Source organism: Dromaius novaehollandiae, chromosome 5 (genome assembly GCF_036370855.1).
Source record: "Dromaius novaehollandiae isolate bDroNov1 chromosome 5, bDroNov1.hap1, whole genome shotgun sequence".
Classification (NCBI taxonomy): domain Eukaryota; kingdom Metazoa; phylum Chordata; class Aves; order Casuariiformes; family Dromaiidae; genus Dromaius; species Dromaius novaehollandiae.
Window position 1 is genome coordinate 33,886,738 of NC_088102.1, and position 23,522 is coordinate 33,910,259.

Sequence of the window (23,522 nt, forward strand, 5' to 3'; positions counted from 1 at the left end):
GTGGTAGTGGAGGAACTCCAGGGTGTTTAGGCAGAGTAATTCCAGTCTATGATGAAATTACAAATGTTTGGAAATTTTTTTTTTTTTTAAATCCTCTCGTATGGGATGCTGTGTACAACAGGAGCTTCATAATTGACTCTGAACAAGCAGAAACTTTTCTGGAGGAAGAATAAAACATTTGGTCTAGGTTGAATTTCTTTATAAACATTCTTGATGCTTCTTAAGGCTGCCACTGATATCAGGGGAGGTGAGAATTTCACCATTTCTTCCTAAAGATTGAGTTTGGAGATTTCTCCTAGTCCGGAATTAACTTTGTTTTTAATGAGTAGGATGTTGCATGAGAACTAGAATGCTGGTAAATGTAAAACATCTAGTGAGAGAGGGAAGCTACTATAAAAATAAAAACGAAAATCATGTTATCCCTGCTCCAAAAGTACCATGGATCAGTTATAAGTTTGTTGATTATCTTTTTCAAAATTCAGCACTGAAGTGTGGCAAGATTGTAACAATATCACTCTGTGAAGCAATTTAGTCTTATCCTTCTCAGATAAATTAATCACCCAAATGAGGAAATTCTACGGAAAATCTTACTGGTTAAAGTTGATATTTGAAGTTTACTTTTCAATGGTGGCCTTCTTGTATTCTTTCCATAACTACTGGTAGGACATAATTTTATCTGGCATGTTTCTGGCATGTACCTTAGTGCAGATGGACCTACTGTACTTTGCTTTGGGTTAAGTGTTGCAACAGAGGTACGAGACTGAAAGATCCTTATTCTCATGTGATTTCTGCAGTGAGTGTGCTGAGCCATGTTGCTGGCTTGCTGTGCATGCAAGAAGTAAGTAGTCTCATTTTAAGGACTCCTGTTTTAATGAAGCCTGGATGGTTATTTTGAGCTGGGCTTGTCTGATCCTTCCAGGGCCTTGCTGGAAGAAACCAGATGCATTTTCCGTATCAAACATGCTTCTGGAATGTTTCTCCTAACACAGATAGTGTGGTGTAGGTTACCCAAGCTGTTACCTCCAATGTACTAGGAAGAATTAAATAAGAAATTGGTATTTTATGTCATGAGACAAGAAAGCTGCACAGTCAGATTCCAGTTTGCAGGCTGTGTGTTAGTTTAGAAGTGGTTATACTTATCATAATTTCAAATATATCCTTTTAGAAATCCCTCTGGAATTTGTTGCATTTTGTCACATCCTAACAACCTCACCAGCTGCCAAATTTGCCTGATGGTACGCTGGTCAGCCCCTCATTTGTTACCTTAGAGAAGCTATAATTCAGTCAGAAGGATTAAGTACAGGGAGGCATAATGAGCAGTTCATCCATTTTTAAAATAGATCCCTCTAATTGCATTGTGCAGTGAATATATTGTGATATCAGTAGGAACAAATCTGCAAGGTGTTACACCGTTGCTTACAGTACCAGTTCTCTGGTACTGGTAACTGGTCCTAGGCTGGGATGTTTAATGGCCCTTCAGAAGGCCAACCACTTTCATAAAACACAGGTATCAGCATCTTTGTTTGCAGCTCTTGAGGTGCGCACTTCACCAGTTTATCTCCTGGTTCCATCATTCAACCTCTAAAAATCAAGGTTTCTTATTTTGGTCTCTGTATAATAGAAATGTTGAAAGTTGTGGCTAATCCTTTGCCCTTTGAAGGGGGAGAAGGACTTGTGTAGCTACAGTTTATTAGAGGAGAGAGATAAAGAGCATCCGTTGTTTTTAATCTTGTAGAAAAAATGGCATATCAATAACGTCTGCTTGACAGTCTGCTAAGATTTTCTTTGGCAGTTGAAAGAAGTGCATGTTACAGCATTTAGCTGGCATTGAATGCCTCTTATTTATCTTAAATTTGGTTGCTAAAGGGTAAATACTAATGCAAAATATAAAAACCGCATGTTGATTGTTCTTAGTTTTTTAATGAGATGCTTGCATTTCTATTTAATTTACTGTATTGATAAGACTTTTGTTCTTGTGAGCCCATTGCTTTTATTGAATTTTTTGATCTTGGTTTTTCTGTATTTCTATGTGGCTTAATTATAATTGGTCTTTAGAAGAGAGTGATCAAAATTAATGCAATCTATACAGACCTGTTAAATACCGCTTCAGTATACACCTGGAACCCAGAATGAACCTTTGAGAAAGTGTTTCCAGACTGCAGTCTGTTTTCTCTTGTGGTTTCACTTCACTGTTCTATGACTTTAGCTATGGCTTCTTAATGTATCACTGTCAAAAATTATTTCACAGCCTTTGGGTCTGTTACTTCTCTGTTTTGTATCTCTGTTGGAAGGATTACTGCTTTAGAAAGCTTTAGTGTTTTGTCAGTTAACTTGAAAGTACCTTAATAACAACTGCTGGTGAGCATTGCAATTATTTGCAAACAGGTTATTTCAGTTAGAACCAATAATGTGTCTCTTAGGTGGTAATGAGTTTGATGTGACTGTTTTGAGGGTTTGGTGTGGAGTATTGATGAACATTTTTGTTTAATTTTAAGTGTAATGAAAAGAATGTTTTCCCTCATAATAGTCCAGAAAGAAAAGAAGCTCAGTGAACAGTCTGTCAGCTAGAAGGCCATCTTGCTAGCAAGACCTCTAAAGCGCGAATAAATAAACTTGACTCTCTTATTTTCATTTTTGCCTTAAAACAAATCCATGGAGAAAAATATATTGCCAGCATTACAAAAGGAGTTTGTTTAATTACAAAGTAGTTTTAAAAGGAAATGCTTTCACAAAAGAAAACTAAGAGGTTTTTTAAAAAAAAAGTTACTGCAAATAAAAAATGAATGGTGCGTTATCATTAGTAAATTATTGAAAGGTTTTTAAGCTCTTGTTTTCTTTTTAAAATGTATAGAGTTATTTCTAGATTCTGCTGGGGGCTTTTCAGACATTTCTGTGTCTGAAGTGAATCAACATTTTTTTCCATTGAGGATGAATCATCAATTATATCTGAAACCTGTTTCAGAGGATTTTTTGGTTTGAAATTTCATGCGTTAATAGCCAGGGACAAGCTCAAGTTAGGACTTGATAGCTTTTTCTGATTCCTTTTGGTTCTTAAGAGATTAAACTTGAAGCCAAATTTCAGTTTATTAATATACTTATGAACAAGCAGAAGAACATACAAGTCTTCCACATGACTAGGAAGAAAATTTGAGGCCTGTAAGGAGTATCCAGTATGCTTATGAAATAGAAATAATTAATCCTGGAATGTAAGGAGCCCTGTGCATTTTCAGACGCACAAATCAATAGTCTTCCTTTAAATGGAAAAGGATGCAAAAAGTGCTGGTGTTGTGTACTTGCGTTGCTTAGTCTTACCCTTGTATGCACACCCACATACATGCAAATGGGATTACTTAATGAGGAAGGAAGCTCGCTGAGATATATCCCGATGTTGTAATAAATAGTGAACTTTATCCCTTTGATATCTTTCTGATGGTGTTTGCCTGGAAATGACCTACTTCAGTGAACTCTTTAGGAAATGGAAATACAAAATTGGTTGAATACCTGTTTGTTTACCTGCTGTTCATTATAATATACCTTTGTGTTTCATCTACTAGATTTAATTAAGCTACTAGGAAACTTTTAAGTCAGTAAAATCCTTAATCAGGAGAACTGCAAACAAGTTGTGTGTGGCTGCCCATAATTAGTTATTACAGATGGGAAGCACAAATGCAGTCACTGTAAAAATATATTTTGTAACTGGCTTTAGGGAGAGTCCATGAAAGGAAGTTACAGAAATCCATGTCCCAGCCACAGCAGTATCTGGCTTTCTGACAACATATTGGATAGTTCCACATTACTCATTTCACTGTCATGTCTGATAGCATTTTTTTTTTTTGACACTCAGTTTTTGCTCCATTGAACAGCCTGAGAATGTAGAATGTACCTTTAGAAACGTATTTTTAAAATGCTCAGGATTTTTTTTTAAGCAGTGTATCTTCATCAGTCATTTCTTTGTGTGGCCTTGGAATATTAGCCTTTTATGTAAAGTTTCTAAGGCCTGGCTCAGACTTCCAGTGTATGAAGGTGATCTTCAGCTTAAATCGTGCTAATTTTATAGTCTATATCTGTGTTCTGGGATATGGAAGCTCTTAAGGGAATCCTTCAGTTGTCCTCTTATTCCATATCAGAATAAGACCTACCTGTGTATAGTTTTCTCTCTCCAAAAACTCCTCCATGATAGCCCTTTATTTGTTAGAATGGTCACTAAAATTGTTATGTAAGGAGGTGTATGGCATTCCTTGATTGCTGTGGCCTCATTAAGTTGGAGAAATATAAACTGTTGAAATTATTTGATAATGATGTTCATGCTTCCTTTCATTCTCTTCCGCTTCTGTATTACTGTCCTGATGTCCTACTCCTTGCAACAAACCTGTTCTGGGATTTTTTTTTTCCTTCTTTAAAGATAGGAAGGCTCCCTGGTAGGAAATGATAGACTGATCCTTAGTAAATAGAGACAACTGACACTTTCTGAACCATTTTCTGAAAGTTATTCCTAAAGAATAGTAAATATGAGAAAATGACAGAGTAGACTGTAGTTATCATTTAACTTAAAATTTTCAGTTCTATCATCGCAAGATTGCACAATGATATGTATTGAATAAAATTATTTGAGTTAAAAGAAGCAATTTATGCATATTTGATTGTGTTCTTTAAAGTGAAATATTTTAAACTGAAAGCATCACAGTTTTTTTTTAGCATCCTATCCCACTGGGTGTACAGAAAGAAACATGGATTTATGGAAAGAATAGATAAAGCATGTTGGTAAGAGGACAGTTGTCACTAGTTGCTACAGTACGCACTCAGTATTAAGTGTTGGCCGATTCCAGATTTTCTGTGGAGAAACTTTTTGAAAAGAATTAGACATACTGGAGACCTTGTAGTGTCTTTCATATCTTTCTCATGAACTGTATCACAAATGCTAAAAGTAAACACTTCATGGCTGTGGTTTGGAAGATTTTTTTGTTTTGATTCCATACCAATGGTAGAAGGCTACCTTTCCTTAGTTTCAGACTAGAAACACTTTTGTTTCACTCTTGCTTTACATCCTTTTCACTTAACAATGAAAGAGATGCATGTCATCTAATTTGCTGACTTGAAGTATAGTAGGTTTTGAGCAGCTAGGACTCCTTTCCCTCAGCATCCAAGCTCTCTTAATATACATGCTGTTAGCAAGAGCGGGAACTCCAAAACTAATTCCTTGGTCACGCTGATCATTTCAGAATGGGCAGTCAGGGAGACGGGGGGAAGAACTGAAATAGAAATTTTTTTTCCTGTTTTTGTTGTCTAAGAAGAAAAGGGAACCAAAATATATTATATTTATTGTTTTAATAGGCCCACTGTTTTTTTTTTTTTTTCAAGTTTATTTTTTTGGTATTTTTAAACCAGTAGTAATCAATTGTTCAGTGTTTGTCACTCTTCTTCTTCCAGTGTTATCCGAGGCTGTTTGGTTGTTCTCAATTTATTATGGTAGGGCTTTTTGATGTGTTAATTTGTAAATGAGGGTGGTTATAGTCAAAGTACCTAAGTATAGCCTGTATTCCTCTGTTGAGATGATGGCTAAATTAGTTTCTAGCTACTTTAATTATCTGTGTCTTGTTCACAAGGTGAAACAAGGTCAGTGTGCAGCTGCAATAAATCAGTAGTTGAAAGAGAAAAAAAAAAGGTAGTTTCAGAAATGTCATCATTACATAAATTTAAAATGGAGCAGGGGAGTAAAGCATAGTAGGAAAGGACAGCAAGAGTAAGTACACAACCTGAATGTAGGGGCACAGTTCAGCAAGTTACTTATTTCTGTAAAATGGATTTTCTAACACTTTTGAAGTTAGCCCAATGAGAGTCTCAATTTCATTTTGTTTTCATATCACTCTTATTTTGTTTTATGACTTACATTTTAAATATTACTTACACTCTACCTTCCATCCCATGGTGTCAAAGTGCTTTGCAAACCAGATCAACGTGAAAATAAGCAAAGATGAGTTCTCACACTGATACACTACTGTTGAATGGTGTTCGGAAATACCGCTGAACGTCTTGGCAACAAACCATGCTGCGTCTCTTCAGATAGTTGAAACTGTAGGCAATATTTGTGAAGGTTTGATAGTCTGTTTATTTTGTGACTCATCTCAAAAGCGATTGTAATGCTTGATGCCCATTGAAAAGTTGAGGACTTCACCATTGAACTCAATGGATGCAAGAACAAGCATTGAAGATCCTTCGTTGCAGATGGATAGAAGACTGAAATCAAGGGAGGCAGGACGATGGGTGCTGCAGCTGTGATGAGGATGCAGTCTGCTGAACTATCTGTGCAACGTTCGGCAGTAGTCTGTGCTACAGTGGTTTTTGTTCTAACCATCTTGATTGTGCATAATATGTAAATTTGAGAGGATTGGTGCCTAAAGATGATTTGTTGCATTAATATTTTTTAAAGATATTTGGGGTATGATTGCATTTCAAAAATCTTAGCAGATATACGTTACTCTGTGGACTACTACTGGATATATAGGAGATAGTTATGGGAACTTTTTTAGTTCCATATACTGAAAACTGGATGTTATCACACCATGTGTGAATGTGAAGTTTTTTGCAGAATTGTGTCATCTGAAAGTCTGAGAGTCATGTGAATAGAAAATAATTTGCAGAGTGGACTGGTGTTTTGGCTTAGGCCCTTATATAAGAAAAGTTAGGGATTCTCTATTGAACAAATGTAGTAGAAGCCTTTCTTGCGTCTGCTGTATGAGAAATATTTTCTTGGGTAATAGAAGGTCTTCTGCTATGTTTTAGGTCATTGATTCAATAGAGAATCAAGAAAAGAGCACCATTTTGTAAACCACTTTTTTTAAAAAAAAACTTCAGCAAGACTCTATTCTGTTACAACAGTTCCTTTTACGCTGCAGGATCTTAAAAGTCATAAGTGAATTTGTTCCAGAATCTGAAGACTGCCAAGTTATCTAATCAAATGTATATATGGAAAGCTAATTATTTCCTAATACAGTACTCTTAATGGGAGACATTGAGTAATGAAGTGGAACTTCTTCAGTTTTCCATAGCCTCTTCCTGCCTCCTGGGACTCTTGCTGTGAAGTTCAAACATTGTTTTCAGAGGATTTGTGAGGTAATTCCTAGTGTACTCCGTGCGTACAGATGCACATCTGTTAACTTGTATGGGAATTTTGCCAAATCCCACTTATTAAGAGCAGAAGTACTCTTCTGGTGTTGATTTTAACTGGTTCACTGCAGTTGCTGGTGCTGAAATGACTAGAATGTGATAAAGAAAAACAATATCCTAAGCTACTCGTGGTCATTCACTGTGGTCTATATCTTGAACCTTGCTTTCTAAACTAGATTGAAGCAGGATTTTCTTAAGTATGCACAAATGCCTGCAAGAGCTATTTATGTAAGATATCCTGTTCAGCAAAGGCTGTGTAGGATGCGGTCTTCGTTTTCAGGAACAGAGAGCTAAGAAGATCGAAATTGCAGGTGATGCAGAGTAGTAGAAGAGATGTAATCTGGAGATGGATTCAAAACTATTTCTGTGTGTCTACTCAGGATGAAGACTTGTGCTGTTTGAACTAGAGTAACCTGGTCTAACAAGTCTTACCTTGCAGAAATAAACGAGAGTTTGATTTTTGAATGAATAGTGTGTAGCTTGGTGATTGAGGCAGTAGAAGATGAGACAGTTTGAAGCAACTTTTTTTATATGTCCTTTCCCCCTCCCCCTGGACTGAAGATTTTTAGATTTGATTCTGAATCCAGGCACAGTAAGAACCAGGGTCATGTGTAACACTTGTGTGGCCAGTTGTAAAAATGAAATTTAGTTTATGTAATGATAGTTTAATATATAATATTAAAGAATGTACTTTCTATAATATTGGATGATATATAGTTTCAGTAAGCCTGGATGGGCATTTTGAAAGCAAATTATGATTTCAGCTTTGTAGCATTGCTTCAGACCAAATTGGCTGAAGTGATAGTAATTCAGATTTACTGCACTGGAAGCCAGAATGGGGCAGATGCTACAGTGGGCTAAAATTTTCAGTCACCAAATACCTCCCAGTTATGAGGTGAGGCACTGGCATCCCAGGCAAAGGTGAAGTGCTAATGCAATACGCTGCAGCCCTGAATCACAGTAGCTCTGTGCTGGCTGAGAGTTCCCTGATGATGACTTTGGTCCCAGGGCTCTGAGGAGGTCACCCCTCTTCCCTGGGACCTGACACATTGCTCTGCAGCAGCAGTGCCTCACTGGATCTGCCTGGGCACCATCCTGGTCCTCTCAACAAGGTTTTAATTGAAAATGTGTAGAATGTTCGAATTTCCTATATTTGACTGGAAATATCTCAAGAGACTTCAAATGCAGTTGACTATCTGTTATGCAGGAAAAAGGAGGTGGGAAAAGCTTGAAAGCTGGCTGCTTTGCAATATGGAATAGTAAAAGGGACTTCCAACAAAACCTGGAAGTTCGGTCATCGTTCTGGAAGTGAATATGTAGTTAACAAGATTCCTTTCCAAATATTTGCAGTTAAGCAGAAGCGTTCTCCCTGGCTATGAGACGAACCCTGCTGTTCTTTCCACTGTTAACTGCATCTGTTTATATCCCACGCCAAAATGAAAAACGGTTGCTTTGGTATCTATACGTTAACTAAGGTATAATTGCTATAACATATGAAGAATAATTTAAACAAGGTATTAATTTATAACTGTAATGCTTCTAGCTTTCTAGCTTTAAAAATTTAAAAGGAATGAAAACTGAATTTGCCAAGAAACTGCAATGGCTGAATTTTATATGAGAGGAGGTGGCATAAAGTGTTTGAATAGGCCCAGAAGGGCTGTAGTTCCTATTTATCAGGACATGTATTTAAGTGATTCTGTGAAAAATAAAGATAATGCAAAATTAGGAGCAAATCTCTGAAAGGAAGAGCACTGTGCCTATAAAAAGCAGTTTGTTCTTCACTCTGTGGTATGTTTGGAAAAAATGCAGGATCTCACTCTGTGTTTATGACACTTTACTGTGTTTTGCATAACAAAAAATATTTTACTTATGTGTTCTCACATAGACACGGTAAGCCAAAACAATTCTTTTGTTTTGAAGGCTTTTGAAAACTGCTTTGTCTAGCTTTTCCCTCTTGTGAAGATACTACATGCCTTAACTGTCTGCATTTGCAGGGTAACTGATTTTGTAATGTTACTGAGTTTTCTTTTACTATTCAGTAGATAAAGGGCAACTTGTGGAAAGAAAAAATATTTAAAGAAAACTATATTTTGAGCAGTGTATGAACAAATTTGGTTGTTGTGTTAATATATATGCAAAATTTAAAACTACACTGTAGTGAAATAAAGATTGTGTTGGGGTGTTCTCAGTGTACGTGGGCATACGTAGCATACAGCGTAACAATTGTTCAAGGGGAGGAGAGGTTCTTAGGCTATGTTTAGCCACAAAACATTTCCAAAAAAGGCTCGTTTGCTCTATCGTAGAATCTTCCTTCTGCAGAATATGTCAGGGATGCTACAGATTTTAAAAGGATATGAAAGAGATAAACACAGGTTGCTAAACATAGAAATTGAAGTATAAAAGTATATTATAACAAACGTGCTGAAAAATTAGCCAGAAAGTGCAATTCTGTGTTGCTGTCCTGTGCCATTCTACAATTCATACATAATTATGGAGTGAACAAAATGAAGTGGCATTTTCAAAGTGTTTTCTAATAGCTTTGGATAAGCTGTTTAAATATTATACAAATACTATTATACAAAATGATCTCCTAAATTTATATTAAATTATTATTAAACATATTAAATTTTATTTAATATTGCTGTATTTAATTGTCATGTTCTCAGCAGACAAATAAATGTGAATGTGATGTAACTTTATGCAGCTGTTAATGGCTAATATCAGAAGTCTAGACTTTAACAGTGCTTTTCTTCTAACTCTGACTTGCAAAAATGGTTTTCTTCTAGGTTGTATGGATGAGTATGCATCTGCTTGGTTGTGTGTACATGCAAAATTCTAGCAGTCAAGTTCAAAATCTTTCATTCGAGCTTTAAATGTTTATGTTTCTTTCTAAGTCTTCCCCATAGCCAGATGTCTTCACAGGAGAGGGAGAATGCTGAATGTCTTGTGCATCTGATTTGGAAGTCATTTCATTTGCTGGCATTGCTGGTCTTGTTCTTTGCATTTATTGTTGCATCACACTTCTTTATTTTGTTCGTGTCTTGCACTGATGAAGAATGCTCTCTTAAACAACTCAGTAGTTAGCAACAAAGGGGTTTTCTCATTTGCAAAGGGGATGAAACTAATTGACAGACTTCACTGGAAATAACTTCTGCTTATTTTCAGACCATGGTCGTAGGTATCCCCTCTCCCCCTCCATGCTTATGGTGAAAGGTGGCTGCTACTGCAAGCTTCGTTGACCTTGCCTGCTTCATAGCTATTATATCTTAGTATTTTGTCTCTGTATATACATATAAATAAGCTAGCGAGGGTGGCAGATAGTGTTCTTCCCTTTTACTAAGGGAAACTGAGAGACAGAATATGCAGGAAGTAACTGGAACAGAGGAAGAATCCAAATAAGCTCAGATTTTAGACTTTTGCTCTAAAAATGAGTAGAACTTTATTTAGAATATAGGCAGTTGTATCATACACCTATTTCATCTCCATGAAATGCTAAAAATCAGTGCTGTAGTTTTATAAAAACTGATATTAAGGCCTATGAAACTTGCAACATCTTCCAGATCAAAAAGCTAATTTTCAGGACCTGTTGACCTTATGTTTTCCTGTACATGTTTCTTGTTTAAAATGGGAATACAGATTTAATGATGCTTTAAAAAAAAAAAAAAAAAAAAAAAAAAAAAAAAAAAAAAAGCTTAATGGCACTCAAGTTGACATACTTCTGTCACCTGAGCCTGCTTGATTGCTGCTGACTTCCTTCTGTGCTGTGTGATGACTGGCCTCATTTAAGAGCAGATTTGGTGCATTTTTAGAAATTAACTGAGTAGGAATTACTTAGCCAGAGAGAAGGGAGAATTCAGCAGTAGTTAAGAAAAAGAATTGGAAGGAGCAGTGGATTTCAGGTATTGCCAGGAGAGACCTGTACAAGACAGAGCAGCTGTGCTATTTTTTTTGATTAGTCTACAGGAGTGTCAAAAGTGGTAAAACTACAGAATTAGGTAAACTGAGAAGACATTTTTTCACCTGTATAGGCATGGGGCAACTAGGTTATCAAAAAAAAAAGATGATCCATGAAAAAGAGACAAAAGGATTAACAATTAAAACAGTATATGCAAGGCAAGGTTTTGTTTTGTCAAAAAGATTTTATTTTTTCTATTTAAAAACAAAAATGTCTTACTGCATTTAGGGAATAAGAGAGTGAGGAATGACATTCGATTAATCTTTTTGGTGGCATTAGAGATTGTAATATCTGACTGATAGAGAAAAAAGTAAAATGGTAGTTAAGAGAGGCAGGAATTATTGTTAGCATATAATTGTTGGCAATTAAATAATATAAACATACAAGAGAAAAGGAAATAAAGGCCTAGTTAGGAAATGCAGCTTTGAAGGGGAAGCCAAGTCTAGACTTACTAGCGACTTTGACACTTGGGAAGCCTTCAGCAGCACGTCAGTGTTTAAAACCACAAATTGTAGCTGCTTTTGTTTATTTTCAGTGATGATTAAAGTCTTGCCCAACTCACCTTTTTGAACAGAAAGGAGCAAAGAGAAAGGTGTAAGTCATGAATGGGCAGGACATATGATAAAGAGAGACAGAGAACACAAGTTTCATTCCAGTGGTGTTTGCGATACAGACTTTAGCAGAAGGTAAACTTTGAATTTTGTGGCGTGAAGGTCAAGAATCATGCTGAGGTGAGAGTGTAATAGGGACTTGTGGACCACTAGGGGAGTGATGGAGAGCTAGAGAAAATCTGAAAATGTTCTGGGAAAGTACAGAAGACTCCAAGCAATTTCTGTCCTCATTCTCTTAATATCATATGTTGCTAGCCATTCAGATATCTTACTTGGGATCCTCTCTTATCATATGGAACCTTTTCCCCAGAAAAACTCCTTTTTCAAGAAATGGAATGCAGAGATGAGTTGCTCAAAAAAAAAAAAAAAAAAAAGAGAGAGAGAGAAGTGGGCAGCTGTCTTCCACGGTGAATATGGTTTTTTTTTTTCTATACCTAAAATTAATGTTGAAAGTGTCAATATTGATCTGGGTCTTCATTGGCGTTGTCTTCTCAGAGCTGCTCTTTGTAATAGATAGCGGAGGTCTAACAATCATGGTAAGTCTTAAGGCTTCAGGAGGTAGCAGTTGGAGAACCACAGTGGTAAGGCTTTGAAGTTCTTAAAGAATTAATTTAGTCTTCTCATTAAGTCAGTATTTAGTTAAAGCTGCCATGATAAAATATGGAATAATATGAATTTTGGTGCTCAAACTCAAACCTGGAGTTGATGCACAGTGAAGCTCACAACCACTGTGTAAAGCAAACTAGGAATATTTTTTTCTGAACTCCACATTGTATATCAAGACAACTTCATGGTTCTGGTCCTTATTCTCTAGTAACTGAATAGGTTAGAGTGCACCAGCTTGCTCCACCTCACTTTTCCTCAGCTTGCTTTGTCCGATTATTGGAAAACTGCTTTGGGAAACTTGGGAAGCTGCTTTCCACGACCGTGCTCTGTTTTGTCAGGACCATATAGGGCAATGTGGCCAGACCTGTAGTTCAAACTGCCTAGGAGTGTTGGAGAACAGCGATAATAGGAAGCTTCTACTATCATAAGGGTTGAGGGATGTGCGATTTAGTATCCCCTTCCCCACCTAGTCCCCATTTCCTTACTTGGGAAAGAGAAGAGGGAGGTTAAGGTTTTGAAATGTGAGGAAAAAGATTATAAAATTATTCTTGTGACAAAAAGAAAAGAGCCCTTTTTTTTAGGGGAATAGAGAAATCTTTTTGGACTTCTGCTTTGGGATACGTTGGGATGAGATAGGTGAGAACTGCAAATTGCAAATGGGGGCAAACCCTTATAGAAATCTTGTTGATGGTGTCGTCTTATCTTTGAGACTTTATGCTTTATGGTAGAAAGAAATCTTCTTCAGACTTTATTTCCTCAAACAAGGTAAGTTGCTCTTATCTTGTCCTCTGAATATAAAACCCAGAAGTGGGTGTAGAATTGAGTAGCAACTGGACAGAGAAACAAGATCACTATTTTTTTGAAGGTGAGAAACCATAGCTTCTCAAACTAATTGGTAACTGCAGGTCATTAGAATTCTGTATGTGCATGTGAGGATTTTAGTCAATAAATTTTTGGAAGTTGGTGAAATATGATTTGTTTCCCTGGAGGAAAGTGAGGAGTGAAGGGTCTAGCTGAATTAGAATTAGATTTAGTTGCACAAACATAAGTCTGGAAGGAAAAGACAGCTTTTCGATATGTAACCCTGAAGAGTTGAAAAGTGTGGAGGGTAATTATCTCTTTCACAATCTGTTCAGAACCTGCTTTTTTCTTTGATAATTGTCTTGAAAAAAATGCATTTCCATCACAACTAGTAATACAACCAAAACTGTGTTAGATATTAAATAATGTTTAGTAAAAATGTGCTGCATTTTTAATTTGTTTTTACTGTGAATGAAAAGGTATCTAGAAAACTTTTACCTGTTTTCAGACTTAGTGTCACTGTGAAACTGAGTTTTGCTTTAGGGCAACATTTCTACAAGAATGTGGGAATGATGAAGTTCTAGATACAGTGACCATGGAATCAAATCACACTACCATGGTGTTGAGGAGTTCAACTTTTTCTTGACCAAAGAGATTTGCAAAAAGGCCTTAGACTGTCTTGAGTGTGGTGGTGTTGTGTTTTAAAGTGTTTTTTAAAGATTTTTATTTTCCCATCATTGGTTATAAACAACCAATTTGACATACTTTGCATCATTGATTATTTGCGAGTTAAGGGATGGACATCCACTGCACTTCTACAGAATGTGGCATACAGCTGGATTATGCTGACCTAGCATTAAATTGGTGAATGTTATTTGAATTGAACTACACAGCTAGCTAGTGTCTTCAGCAGACTCCGCAAGCCCACTCAAAAGTGAACCGCAGTCTGTCAGTTTCGCAAATGAAACAGTTTCACAAATGAAAGTAAATTTTGTGTGATCTTACTTCATTTGGACTATTTCCTTTTTTCTGAAGAACTAATGATAAAACAGCAACAAAAACTTAGACTGCTACTTAATCTTTAGGAACTATAGAGCACTGGTGCAGTGTCCAGATACAGAAGTCCCTGTTGTAATGTGAGCAGTTTTCTCAGTCACTTTCTTTGACTGCTTCCGGACTTTGAACTTAAATTTCTCCCTTCAGTAGTTATTTCAATCATTCAGTAGTTTATAAATACACTGCAATATGACTAGAAATTCTGTGAGGCAATCAAGCCATTTGTCATAAGATTTCTGATTACCTAAAGAGTTTTAGAGTTCAAAGCAGCTTGCCGTTAAGCTTCAGTACTCAGTAGACTTCTTCATTTTGTGTATTTTAAGCAAAAAAGAAATATCTTTAAATTAGGATCTGTGTATTTAATAAAAGGAAGGACATCCAAAACTAAACACAGAAATCCAGAATCAGGACTTCAGAGGCAGATCTTGACCTTTAAATACATATTTCAAACCTGATCCAGTAAAGAAGAGCTCCTAATGCAGTGATTTAGAGCTTTCAGGCTAGTTCTCAAAGCCAGATATTTTGGGGTAGTGTTTAAGGAGCATTTTTCGTTATTTTGTTGTTCCAGTATGAGATAGGTAGTAAAAGATACTTAAGAAACTTGAAAAAATACACCCACCCACCATGACTTTTGTGTCCTTTAGCCTTCTGTGTGAAGAGTTGTATGGATTTCCTGCTTAAGATTCAAGCTTACGATCTAGAATTTTAGCTCGGCCTGGAATTCAGATACATTTGGTTCCGCATGTTCCAGATTATAAGAATACTAATTTGACTTTGCCACAATATGCTCTGAGGCTACTTCTGATCTAAATATTTTTCCTCTTATTATCTGATCTACTTTTGAGATGATATTTAACTTAAATACCTGACTCTTAAACCTTCACAATCTTCTTGAAATTTAATGATATGACTTATTTTTATCCTGTAACTTAGGATGCAGAATGGTTAGTAATGTCTTCAGTCCCAGAAGAAAAAAGCTGTTCCTTGCTCTGTGCTTTTTGTTTATAAATTAATCTAGTTTGAAGAGGAAAAAAAAAAAAAAGCCCCAAAGAACAAAAATTCTGTCATGGATTGTTATAGTTTGACTTCTCAAACTTTTTGCTTTAACAATAGCTGTGTATTCTTTTAAAAATAATAATAATAATTTATTTGCATCTGATGACGTGCAGAAGTACTGTATGGACCTGCCATGTATTACTTGGTTCCAAATGAATGTGCTTTATTTACAGTATTGCAGCTTCCTATTTTGAAGGCATAGTGTTAAATTCTGTTACCAAAAATAATCCCTAAAACTCGAGCATAATTTTTTTTCCCATGTATTTTATTAAGGTAAATAATGATTGGGAAAGATTTTGACTAAAGCATATGTATAACTTCTCAGAGAGCAAGTGTGTCTAGGAGCACGTAACTGCTTCTAATTTTTTTTCTGGTTTAAGAAATGACTTTTTGCATGTTTGCAAGTTAACACCCACTCAGTGGCTTCTGTGGAAGTGCTCTCGTTTGCAAAGCAATATAATGAGCAGCTAGTGAGGATGCTGTTCTCAGCTGCCAGAGGGTCTGTGCAAAGTTGTAATGACTGCCATACCACTGTCAAGCTGTCATGGACTAAATGAATGCTTTAAAGCTTATTTGGTGATTTTTGTGGGTAGCTGTTTTCGAATGTTCTAGAAATTCCAGCTTATTTTTTCCTTAACTACTAAGACACAAAAGATGAGATGCAGCTAGATCTGTTTGGTTGCATGCAGTAGTTCATGCATGCGAGACCTGAAGGGAGAACTGTCAGTATTCCAAGAGGATCACGTCAACTGACTTGAACTGAATTTCTAAAACAACAACTGAGATATTCAAGACAATTATAAGCTGTTCTGGATAGTAGGACTCTGCCTCTCCTAGACTTATGGTTTGATGGGTGATATTGAACCAGTCATCTAATCATGAGGTTTTTATAGTTGATCACTAAGGGGAATACTCCTGAGTTTCCTGACTTAGAGCACTTAGTGTGATCTTCTTTTGTGCAGCTGAAAACAAAGTTGCTGTTCATTGATCATAAGAAGTACTATATAGAGAAATATGAATAATTAGATTTTGGATATGTCAAACCAGCCAGACACAAGTTATGGAAATCTTGAGATTAATCATTCTGTGTCTCACTACCCAGTCTATAAAATTTGATATTTTCACCTCAAAATAATTATAACCCCTATTTTCAAGAGTGCTAGAATGCATGCTATATAGAACCCTAAGAAAAACGTATTCAGAGCAGTGAGAAGTTTGCTATAAATAAGGTTTAGGGCTGTGCATCTCATCAACTGATTATCCATTCTTTACATTAAAAAAGGCAGAGGTCCAATGGAAAAAGCACGTAATCATATAATTATTCCATATAGTGCTTCCTGGTTTTGAATGTGTTGTTTTGCAAAGTTGTTAGTCCTAATCTAATGTGGCATGTGTGTAGTATGCACAAATTTTGTTTTGATATGTAGCTCATTCCACAGTAGAATATTGACCGACTTTTATAACAAGGAAGTAAACCACAGAACTTAAGTCACTGTTAGAGATTGCTTTCTTTATTATTTTGTAGAAATATGTGGAGCTGGCAGTGGAATGCTATAGAATCTGCCAAAGTTACTGTTGGGGTTGCGAAAAAGGATGTGTGTGTATTAGAAAGCATGAGCTTAGGGAAGGCAGTGGCCCAAGTTTGTGCTCTGCTGGTGTAACCTTAAATTTATTTACAGGCAGAACCTGTGTATACTAGTAGTAAAGCAAAGACAGAATTCCTGTCACCTCCTGTCACCTTTGAAGTTGGTAGGTTTGGCTCTTTTGTACTTGGGCTGTAGAAGTGAGCTGTTTCACTTCAGAAAAATACTCCAGGACTGCTTTAAGTCACTGAACCCTCGAAGAAGAATATTGCTTTGTATTTCAGAGTTGTCCAAGAATAGGGCACTGGGCAGTCAATGAATCTTTTTTTCATTTTTTAATAAGCTTAATCTTTGCATTTCAGTAGTTGTTCTCATCTAATTTTTCTGCCACCTTTCTGATGTGACATTGATTTCCTCTGTTCTGTAGCATTTGACATGCGATACGGAATCAGATACTACAACAAATTGATTCACAATGTTTCTGCTGCTGATTAAGATATTCCTGGCAATGTGTTTATTATATTCTCATCAGTAAACTGGTCAATATATTGAGTCCAACTGTGCTTTCTATTCTGAGGTGATGTTTTAAAAGCAGTTATCTACCACGTAGTATGTTAGAAATATGATTCTTGACCTACTACAATTTTCTTGGAAATGAATTTCTTGTTACTATCAAATTAAGTTTTCTTATAAATGGGAGAAGCTTGGACTTTTACATGCACAGATGCATGCTGAACTGAAATGTACAATTCTGAGCTAGTGAAAGGAACTTTTCATGTATTAATCTGGATTTGCTACTGGATTCCACAGTACATTTAATGTCAGATGCACTGATCTGTGAAATGATAAATTTTCATCCTAAGGCAGCATGTAACTACGGAATGGGAAGGCTATTAGCTTGTTGGCTTTCCTGATTATTTTGGGTAGACTGGGTGCACTAAAAGACACAATCCGATTATTGAAGACTTCATTATTTAAAAAAAAAATCTTCTTTATTGGCCAACATCTGAAAGCAAAAGAACAGTGACCATTCCCAGTACTGCTGGTGTGGGAGGGTCACATGGATAAAAGGATTTTAGGAAACAAAGTGTTTAGGAGAAGAACAATTGCCATAACAGCCTTAATAGGTTGTGCAGTACAGTGATTCTACAAAATATTTCTTCAATGAAAATGAAAATGTATTTTGGAAGTATGTTAAGAAAAAATGGCAACAGAAAAATAACATATAAGTAAAAGACTGAATATGACTATATAAATTGCATAAAATTGCATAAAATTGCTTATAAAGCTTATCTGGAGATTAAAGGTATGTGCAGTTACATAGATGAAAAGGAAATATCTTTGTTTAGAGAATGAGTCTAATACAGGAAGCCTTTTTTTCCTGTTGTTGAAAAGTTAGCTTTAATGTTTAAGTACACTTTGAAAACTTGATGTTGAGTTTAATACTGCTTTGAGTATTTTATATTGCATTTTTTTCAAAACCAAAGTTCTCTTGTATGACTTACTCCTATTGTTTGTGGCTTTTAAAGTACCTTTGTTTTGTTTAAGTAAGCTTGTTCTTATTTATGGTCTTCATGGTACATAATATTTTGGGGGAGGAGGGAGGGGAAGGAAATCTTTAGTTCCTAAATTCTTACAAATAATTTTTTCATGGACCGTATTTTCTGTGGTTCTGTGGTTTCTTTCTTGATGCAGTAAGTCAATATATTTATGCCCATTGACTAGAACCTGGGAATTGAATATCAGAGATGTTGACACTATTGCAAGAGTGTGAGCTACATGTGACATGTTATGAAAAGACAGGAGAAATCTATAGTTTTATGAATCAAGTGCCACTGTGGAAGTCAGTCCAGGTGACAGTAAAGAAAAAATGAGTACTTATATGGACACTGTACATATACAGTCTGGCGTGGAGTTTTAAAGTCGTGTCAGTTCTCTTTTCTGAAAGGACGAGAAAAGGAAAAAGTGAATAAGAGGCTGGGTATGAGAAGCCACTGCAAACGATTAGTGTGGAGAAAAGAGAACACTATAGCGCTCGTGAAAAAGCAGCTGGAAAGACCTTAGTTTTGGTTCTGTTTTGCAAGCTGTTGGCAACTTTAACCTGATAATGGCTGAAATATGTCTATTCTTGAGTATTGTAATGCTCATTCGGCATAGCACCACTGTTCTGACAGTGTTGAATATGCTTTTCCAAATGTTATCCAGGAAAGGGGATGTGTTCTACTGTCAGAATCAGTGGTATGTGTTTACTTTCATGAGTGAACTACAGTGGTACATTGTAGAAAATATGTTACTGATAAGTGAACTAAATACATTGCTTTTGAAACACCAAGACCATTTCAGTTTTATGTTCTTTGGGTTTTTTTGAATATGTTTAGTGACGAACAAGAAACCGGCTCAGGCATCTATTACGAAGGTGAAACAGTTTGAAGGTTCCACGTCCTTTGTCAGGAGAACGCAGTGGATGCTCGAGCAGCTTCGCCAGGTCGATGGTATCGACCCTAATCGGGTGAGTATGCTGAGCGGTTCTAGAACATGACAATCGCGCTCTTTCAGAATTTATTTGTGAAGCAGGCAGTCTTTCGCTATTCAAAAGCAGCTGAAAATATAATATACAGGTTTAAGTGCAGTACCACTTGCATAGTGTCCATTTCTTTTGGCAGTTGATGCAGTTCTGGGGTTCTCCCTCTCTCTCCCCCCACCCCTCCGAGCTGAATATTTCTCATATAAAAAATCCATGAGAAAAATAAGAATTTTTCCTGTCTATTTCCATCAAAAAATCTGCAGGGGAGGAGTTATTTCAGGATGAAACTTTTTTCAACATAATTGCTTTATAAAAAAAAAATGGTAGTTCTAGATCTTTCTTCAAATCATTTATAAACTAGAATGTTTTTGTTTTGTTTTTTTTCTTCTAGGATTCCCCAGAATTCGATTTACTATTTGAAAATGCTTTCGACCAATGGGTAGCAAGCACAGCCTCAGAAAAATGCACATTCTTTCAGGTTCTTCATCACACTTGTCAGCGGTACCTTACAGACAAGAAGCCAGAATTTATCAACTGTCAGTCTAAAATTATGGGAGGTAAGCCAACCGAAACTGGAATACTTTGTTCAATTGGATGTGTAAGGATGATTCCCACGTGTGTTGGGGGGGGGGGGGGTGTACATACATAAGTTATGTATATATCCAAACACACTTTTCTTTTTAAGAAAAGAAGTTTTTACTGGAGTGAAATCACCAGTGGGATCCCACAGGAAGCTTTGATGTCATCCATATATTCACATAATGTAAATTGTTTGAAACTGGGAAAATATCTGAGGAAAGTGTTAGTACTGGATTTGCTCTGTATTCTTCCACAGAAAACTTTGGCTCCTGTCAGAAGTGGGAGATTGACTTAGTTCTTTGATGTGACACAGTATATAACCATTATGTTTCAGTTAACACTGTTACTAGTTTTCAGCTTATAAATCTGTCTTTTTCATATTTTATGTTGATATATGTTGATACTATGTGTGTGTAATTTTTATGTAGTGACTACATTATATATGTATAACATATATGTATTTTTATATATGTGTGTGTGTATATATATATATATAAATATATTAAAAAGTATAGCTGAAAGCACTTTGTGTTTGTACAAACAAGGAAAAAAGTAAAGTGGCTGTAGATAACTTATTTCTGAGGCCATTACTGACTGTACTCATCCTTGCATTAAGAGCTTATATTAATCAGTTTAAAGAACTGCTCACTCAAGGGAATGAGCATGCTCACTCAAAGGAATGAGCAGTCATCAGCTGAGAGATGGAATAGCCATAACAGTCTAAGAAGTTAAGTGTAATATTTTCCTGGAAAAACTTTCCTGTCTGGTCCTGTGTTTTCAATTTGATTTCCTCTGAAAAGTATAGTACATGAATACTGTGTGTATTTTTACATTTCTTTCTCCAGTGGTTTTTGGTCTTTCCTATTGAGCAAGCATTGATGTTGTCCCTCCCCCCGCGCACGTGCACACACACACACATCACCACCACCACCAAAAGAGCTAAATTAGCACAACTGTTGTAAAGTGATACTACATTTATTTGTTCAGCAACAAACTAATGTCCCAATCTTACTGAAGTCGTATATTCTAAGAAGTATCTGTGTATGAAATAAGGAATTTCTATATCAGAGAGAGATCATTAAGTATTCACAGAACTTTGAAACATATGTACATTTTTTTCACAAGTACGTATTTAGAATACGATACTAAAAAAAAAAAAAAAAAGAAGCAAGCAAAATAATGCAAAATCCTAAATACTCCTCTATCAAATGAGCCTAGTTCTAAGACTATGTCATCCTGTGACTTACTTGAGCTTTCTGCTTTCATAATATTTGTCATCTTTCAAATGCTTTATGGTATTATTAACACTTATGGAAAGTGATGAAGTTGCAAGTAACATTATAAATCTACTCCTGTGACAAGTAATTTTGATGTTTTCTAGAGAGAATTGTAAAACTGGTGTTTAAAAAGATAACTGTGGACGCTGCTACTGTCCCGAGAGCTTTTAGGAAGAAATTAAATTCGGGGTATGATAGGGTTAACTTCTAAGTATTCTAAGATTAACTTCCAAGTACTGGGCACATCCAAGCATATGGTTAACTAAGTTGTCAGTTCTGTTAATATCTGTTACCTTTATTTCTACTACTCCTACAACAAAGCAGAGGTGCAAAGATGAAATTTGCTTTTTAATACAAAAGCAGAGATGATCAGGAACTTAATGGAAAGATTTTTTTCCAGAGTAGTTTTATTTATTTTTATTATTTATTGAAACAGAAATTTTGATGAAATAGAACTGTTTCTACCTGGATTAGCCAAATGCATTGTTTGGAAAAAAATAAAATAATTTCAGCATACTAACTTCAGTGATTCAGGAAACCTGTTTTGTCTGTTAGCACAGGTTTTAACTTGTAATAACAGAAAAAATCCTGTTTTCCACCAAAATTTCTTTCTAATAACTGTTATCTTTGGCATTTGGCAAAGAGTTTAAATATTTTCATTTTCTAGCATCTTTTTCCAATTACTTTTCTTCTAATTTTCCTCCCCCTCCTTTTTCTCCTCCTCCTCCTGCTCCTAGGGCATCTCCTGATTTGTTAGTGTAGCCTGTTTTTCAGTTCTTTTCTAGCTTTATATTTAATGCTTGTTAATTTCCATTACTTACCATTTCATATTTGGAGATGCCTCTGTAAGCATACTGGTTCAGCTTCAGTATTTCAGCATCATGTTTGACATAATTCTTCGGTAACATATAATTAAATGCTTTTCATCTGTCAGTATCTGGTCTAGTAATTGTAGAAGACATAGTACAAGGTCCAGGCAGTAGTAGTTTTATAGTCATGATATATAAAAATATAAGAAAAGGAAGGTTTGTAGGAAAAAGGTTATACCTTAGACTGGTTAACTGTCCCCATCCTCCCCCCACAACCTTAAGTTTAGTCAAACTTGAGGCAGACAAAACCTTGAAGGCTGTAAAGGGGGTTTTGTGTTTAACAGCTTATCTGCTTTTTCCGCATTCTCTCCTCCCCTTTCTCTCGTAGTCAAGGCCTCCTTTAGCCTTGCAAAAGTGTTTTTGTTCCCAAAATGCTGTTAGTTTATTCATGTTACCTCTAATGATAACAAGTGTTTCAGGTTACATTGATTATCTTTCATACTTGCTTTCATAAAAGACTGTATGACCTTACAACTGATACCAGTATTAGCATCATGATCATGCATCATTTGAGCAGTTGGTATATTATTAATAACAAAAACATATACCTAATAATTTGACTATGGAAATGGACAAAGCTTTCTGGATAAAGCCATGAGGGATATATTAACATGACGAATTGAGCTGGTATTTGTAATTCCACTGCAGAGACACCAGATTATGCTTCTTATATATGTGTCTATATATAGACTGGAAGGGACACAGATCATTTTTTCAAGGGTTTCGTGACATGTATTTTTCTTACTGTTCCCAGAACTAGATGAAAGACAAATCTTCCAAGGCCTTTTACAGGCTTTTCTCTGCCAGAATTCTGGGTATTATCTAATGCATGTAGTAGATTCCTAAACATCTCTAATAGCTGTCCCATTGGGGAAAAAGTTAATTACTAAAGACAGATTGGCTAATGAATAATTGTATAATATTTTTTGGCAGTAGCCAAGATTAAATGCATGGAGACGTCAGAAAAGATGAAAAAGTGCCAGAGATCCAAGCAGTGTTTGACTTCTTTGCCAGTATGTACTGCACTAAAGCCCTTTTGTTCAGAGAGACTGACACTGTTCAGAAACACTGCTATACCCACTTCTATAATATATGCGATACTCAATTCTTTGAGTCATTCTGTGTTCAAATGCACTGGCAACCCAATTACATCCCGAAATCGTGGGTCTGAATATGCTAACTTTGTAGTAGTAAACTTCCAAGCCTCAGCATTTGTCCATCAAGCACCGCTTCATGTTCTTCCAATCTCTCTGCTTCCATAGTGTTTAGTTCTGGACATAATATCCATTACCCATCTTCTGAAAAATCATTCTCCCTCTTCTCCTTTTTAGCAACTTTGTTTTCAGTTTCTCTCTGTACTTCTGTTCATCCAGAAACATTTCTGAGCTGCCTGAAACATTGCCCACTAAAAGCCTGCTGTGCCTTGCCATTTCCTTACAAA

General features: G+C 36.0%; 1 protein-coding gene across 3 annotated transcripts in view; it reads left to right on the forward strand.

Annotated features, from left to right (window-relative positions):
* The window catches only part of STXBP6 (syntaxin binding protein 6), a 125,821-nt gene that overhangs the window by 78,779 nt on the left and 23,520 nt on the right, over nucleotides 1-23,522 (forward strand). For all 3 annotated transcript variants that reach the window (XM_064512405.1, XM_064512404.1, XM_064512406.1), the window contains 2 exons: nucleotides 19,211-19,341; nucleotides 19,748-19,913. In XM_064512405.1, coding sequence (XP_064368475.1) covers nucleotides 19,211-19,341; nucleotides 19,748-19,913 — 297 coding nt within the window. The remainder of the gene's footprint in view (nucleotides 1-19,210; nucleotides 19,342-19,747; nucleotides 19,914-23,522) is intronic.